This window comes from Camelina sativa, chromosome 16, assembly GCF_030686135.1.
Source record: "Camelina sativa cultivar CO46 ecotype springtype chromosome 16, ASM3068613v1".
Taxonomy (NCBI): Eukaryota; Viridiplantae; Streptophyta; class Magnoliopsida; order Brassicales; family Brassicaceae; genus Camelina; species Camelina sativa.
This window is the reverse complement of record NC_141895.1, coordinates 18,722,441-18,727,781: the sequence shown is the minus strand read 5'-3', so window position 1 is coordinate 18,727,781 and position 5,341 is coordinate 18,722,441. Positions and strand designations below refer to the sequence as shown.

Genomic DNA, 5,341 nt, shown 5'->3' with positions numbered 1-5,341 from the left:
TTGAGCCTCCGCATTGGGAAAAGTTGTCGCTCCTGTAGAGTTAAACAAAGCCTTGTCTAGGCAGCATTGGACCGTATGTGAATAACGTTCTCCAACCCATGAGAAGGTATTTCCTCTTGATCGAACATATTGCAGGTCACACATAGAGATCATATGTCTAAAGTCACGAAAAGTCCATTCTGCTTTGGGAGGTCCTCCAATTTTTTCACTGTTTGAGGCTATCTCATTAAAATCCCCAATGAGTAACCATGAGCCATTGCGTGATGGTGCTAAGAGTTCAAAATGTTGCCATAGTTCATAACATTCTGTGGGATTGGGATGTCCATACACACAAGACAAATAAAACATAATATTATTATGTTGGACAGTTACATCAATAAGCCTCTCATCCTTTGAGACTAAGGACAAGATTACAGAATCCTTCCAAAATAGAGCTAAACCACCACTCCTACTTTGAGGGGGTTGGATAATACAGTTTGAAAAGCCTAAGTTACACAGAAGTTTAGCTATTACAGTAGAGTTATTTAGAGTTTCAGAAAGAAAGAGAATATCACACTTAGTACTAAAACAGAGTTTTTTTTTAAACGAGAAACTGTTAAAGATGGCCCGATGCCTTGGCAATTCCAGGAGAGGATCTTCATATTGGAATTTCTGGGGGTACCGGGCCCCCCGCGCCTCCGTCGAATCGATTGGTAGCAGAGCATGAGCCCACCGAGTCGGTGCAGTAACACTTGTTTCGAAGTTGATTCAGGATCATCAACTCCTCTGCTGCCTCTGCTTTGTTAAACTGAGTCTCAAAATGCACTCTCTTTCGTTTCAAGAAGACAAAGTCAGTATGTGCTTCGTCAGAACTATCATCTAGACTCTTCAGGACGTCATGTGTTACCCTCTTCCCTGCATACTTTGCATTAAGGTAGCGGATACCTTCAGTGGTTAGGTCAGTGTCCATGATTACACTTGGTAGTGACCGGTTTCTCACTTCTTGCGGGACATATCCTTGACCCAGAGCAGTTGTTGGTGATGTCATTTGAAGACCGGAGATGAGACTTGTCGGGTCAATAGAAGGGAGAGTATTGGCTTCAGACATGTTTTTGTCACCATCATTGTGATTGTCTCCATCACCATCATCATCCGATCCCTCAGAGTCAGGATCATCATAACCAAGAGTACACTCCTTTGCATCGTGTCTTAGAGAACCACATTTGGTACAGAAGTTCCTCAAACGTTCATATCGGAACTTGACAATAGTATTCTCATCAGCAATAAACTGTATGTTTCTTTGGAAGCGCAGAGGATCATCTATGTCCCAATCTATCTTAACACGAACAGCCCCTACTTGGGTTTGATTTTCATCATAATCTACTTCAGAGAAATAACCTATCTTGTTCCCTACCCACCTAGCCATATCATTTGTTAAACAAAGGGTTGGGATACCTTGGATTTGGACCCAAAAGGGTATGATCTTCATGTTGGCCTCTCTTATGTTTGGGTACCAGCGGTGTGTGACTACTTCTAGTTATTTTTCAAAAAATACCACTAGAGTATATTTTTTCTAAAAATACCACAAAATTGAATTATTTTTTTATATTAAAAACTAATCTCTAAATTCTAAACACTAAATCCTAACTTCTAAAAACTATACCCTAAATCTAAATTTGACAATCCAAACCTAAAAAAAAAAAATTCTACCCAACCAAAAATCAATTTTTTGTGTTTATGGTATTTTATTTTTGAAACATAAATTTTTTGTGGTTACTTTGAAAAAAATTAAGAGTGTATTTTTGAAAAAATACTGAATTGTGGTATTTTGAGGAATTTCTCTATAATTATACTATATCAAAATATATACTATTAAAAATAAAAATATTTAATATTTCCGCGGCTTGTTTCCGTGTTTCCACGAGTTTCCGTTTCTGAAACATTTCGGAAACGGGAAACGGAACTTAAAACGAGTTTCCATGTAACATAGGTTATAGGTGCTTCTTTTATTTATTTATTTTGTATAGAAATATATTCTTTATTGTTACGCACAAAAAAATGTTGTAATTCTTGACTCTTTACTCATTGTAATGGTGGGAAATAGACGTACGTCTAACATTGAAAATGAACCATGCACTGTTGTGTGCAATCATTTTTCTGCTTTAATTTTCATCTTTTAGGGTAAAGATTTTGAACACAGTTATAATACTATGAATGTTCCGTCAAGAACTCAAGATGCATGATTTCTTAGATGGGACAAAAGTTTTAAGGTTTTAATGATCTCTTATTGACTTAAATCAATAATCAAGTCTCCGAAATCTTAGCTCCTACAAATGCCGAAAACGATATAAACATCATTGTCCAAGTACACGAATATTGCCAAGAGTGTTACATGTTGTCCATCGAGCCTCTTATCTTCTCAAGAAAAAGGTTGATGCCTTTGTTTTTGAAATTTTCTGCATATTGATGTGGTCCAGACAAACCATAGTTATCCATTTTATCTTTTAACGCGACGTTTTCAGGTATCTCTAATTCTCCTTTTATCTTGGGTTTAATTGGTGATATAGGTAAACTAGTACAACATGTCTGATTATGCTTTTTTTTTGTTAACTAAAACAGTAAAAAGAGATAATCAACCCTTTTTTTTTTGTTAACTCGTATTATGCTTGCTATTCTTTTTTTTAATGGATTCTAGCTATTACTAGTTGTAATAATTGGGAGTTTCAATGATTATACTTTATACATATTTCAGTACAACTTCATGTGGATATAGAAAGCTGTATAAAGAAAGAAGATGAACATATAGTTTGTAGATGTAGATATATCAACACCAAGATCTCGCTTTCTCCAAAATCACGAGAATAACTCCACACTGTTTTAACTTTTCCATGGAAATATCCCGAGTTATAGCAAAAACGAAAAGTAACAAAATCCAAAAAACAATGAGTGACTAGGCCAGCGAAAACAACAAGGTGGACCATAAAGATATCCATCTGATTAAGAAGCTGGCCAATCAAAATACTAAGAAGAGGATCAACTTGTAGAACTCGGCAAATCAGAATCGAGATAAGACCTCTTCATGGCCCTCATGGGGTACAAGCGACCAAAAAGTGCATCAATTTTTTTTTTACTTTAATAACACTCTCGATGATAAACAAGAAAAAAGCTCACATCGTGTGGGACATGTACTAGCCTACAACGTCTCTAAACTTAGCCTCTCACTGCCTCATAAAAAGAAAATGTAGTCTCTCTTTTTCTAACCACTTCTCCAAAACTGAAACCTTTGTAGAGAGAACTCATAGTTCGATAAAACATTATTTTTGCAACTGAGACTTGGCAACTTGTTTTTGCTCAAAGTGTGACTCTTTCTCGTTGATGGTGATAAGTATTATATGATGAAAAGTTTGGCTAGTGCGGTCGGTGGGAAGACGGCGAGGGCATGTGATAGTTGCGTGAAGAGGCGGGCACGTTGGTATTGCGCAGCTGACGATGCTTTCCTTTGCCATTGTTGTGACGGTTCGGTCCACTCTGCGAACCCTCTTGCTCGTAGGCACGAGAGGGTCCGCTTGAAAACGGCTAGCACCGGAAAGCATCGCCACGCCTCCTCTTCCTCACCGCCTCATGAAACTACGTGGCATCAGGGATTTACTCGTAAAGCTCGGACCCCTCGCGGGGGAAAGAAGAGACACACGATGGTTTTTCATGATCTTGTGCCGGAGATGAGCACGGAGGATCAGACAGAAAGCTATGAGGTGGAAGGGCAGCTCATCTTTGAGGTGCCGGTGATGAACCCGATGGTTGAGGAGCAATGCTTTAACGAATCCGTCGAGACAAAGATCGAGGTTCCGATGATGCCCGTGTGTTTCAAGAGCAGCGATGAAGAAGACGAGGATAACGCTGAAAGTTGTCTAAATGGTTTATTCCCAACCGACATGGAACTGGCTCAGTTCACAGCTGACGTGGAAACTCTCCTTGGTGGAGGGATAGAGCGAGACTTTTATCCCACGGAAGATCTAGGGTTAGGTGAGATGTTGAAGATCGAAAAAGAAGAGGTTGAGGAAGAGGAAGGAGTCGCGACCAGAGATGTGTGTGATCTTAATGAAGTTGATGAGACTTCTCCATTTGAAATAAGCTTTGACTACGAATACGCATCCAAGAGCACATACGAAGAAGAAGAAGAAGAAGATGAAAAAGAAGACGTGATGAAGAATGTTATTGACATGGGAGTGAATGAGATGAGTGGTAAAATTAAGGAAGAGAATAAGGAGAAGGCTCTTATGCTTAGATTGGACTACGAATCGGTTCTTTCCACTTGGGGAGGCCAAGGGATCCCATGGACTGCTCAAGAGCCATCTGAAATAGACCTCGACATGGTTTGTTGTCCAACCGATTCCATGGTATGTCTACCACGCATTTATATTACCAACGGATCGGTCAATTTTTATTACTATTTAATATTGATATAATTAACCTATTTATGTTGTGGATATTAAGGGTGAAAGTGGAGCAGATCAAGCTCACCACTACAACCACTTTCGTGGCTTAGGGTTACACATGGGAGAGGCTGGGGATGGAGGAAGAGAGGCCAGGGTTTCAAGATACCGAGAGAAAAGAAGGACAAGGTTGTTCTCCAAGAAGATAAGGTATGAGGTACGCAAACTGAATGCAGAGAAAAGGCCTCGAATGAAAGGAAGGTTCGTGAAGAGATCTTCAATTGCTGCTGCTCACTAGAGAACTTGATTAATTATGGAATTTTTTTCTGCTCTCTTCTTGCTTTTTTGGTGATAGTTGCTAGCTTTCTTTTTCTACATTGATAGAGATTTTTGCACGTTTTGTGAGCTACGTATGTACATATGATATATATCACCAAAAATGTGACTATCTTGTAAGCACTGATCTATATAGTTGATATACCGTAAATTTTGAATGCTGTACACCAAAACAAACATATGGGGACTGTCACAAATATCCCACTGAAATATCAAAAAAAAAAAATTAGTATTTTATTTTTATATAAATGGTAATATTATTAATTAATTTAACTGTCCGCAACCAGAACAACGAATCTCAAGATTTGAATCCAACATCTTCTCAAAATATCACATTCAGGTAAAATATAAAAAGAGTACTTTGTTTAACACCGGGTGAGAGATATCTTTAAGAAGTATTTCAAGAGTTCATACGACGACTTGGCTTGGAAAAATAAAATTAATAATTGATTAGATGAAATCATGCATATAATTTGTGTGGTGTTTTGTATTCTGATTTTATTTGGCTATAATTGTATTTATGCAATTATATGTGTCTTTGGACATTTAAACCATCTTCTTCTTCTTTTTTATTTTCTCATCATTTCCTTTGT

At 37.9% G+C, this 5,341-nt stretch overlaps 1 protein-coding gene across 1 annotated transcript; it reads left to right on the top strand.

Annotated features, from left to right (window-relative positions):
• Positions 1-3,091: 3,091 nt before the first annotated feature.
• On the top strand, positions 3,092-4,899 carry LOC104750670 (zinc finger protein CONSTANS-LIKE 6-like). Its single transcript, XM_087490269.1, has 2 exons — positions 3,092-4,376; positions 4,474-4,899. The coding sequence occupies exons 1-2, from the start codon at positions 3,372-3,374 to the stop codon at positions 4,708-4,710; spliced, it is 1,242 nt and encodes a 413-aa protein (XP_087346395.1). The 5' UTR covers positions 3,092-3,371; the 3' UTR covers positions 4,711-4,899.
• Positions 4,900-5,341: the final 442 nt, after the last annotated feature.

What these genes read in the sequence shown, in the direction of transcription:
- LOC104750670 (XM_087490269.1), top strand. Translation starts at nt 3,372, where the DNA reads ATGATGAAAAGTTTGGCTAGTGCGGTCGGTGGGAAGACGGCGAGGGCA. An exon ending in GTTGTCCAACCGATTCCATG is followed by an intron (nt 4,377 to 4,473) that starts GTATGTCTACCA and finishes GTGGATATTAAG; the next exon opens with GGTGAAAGTGGAGCAGATCA.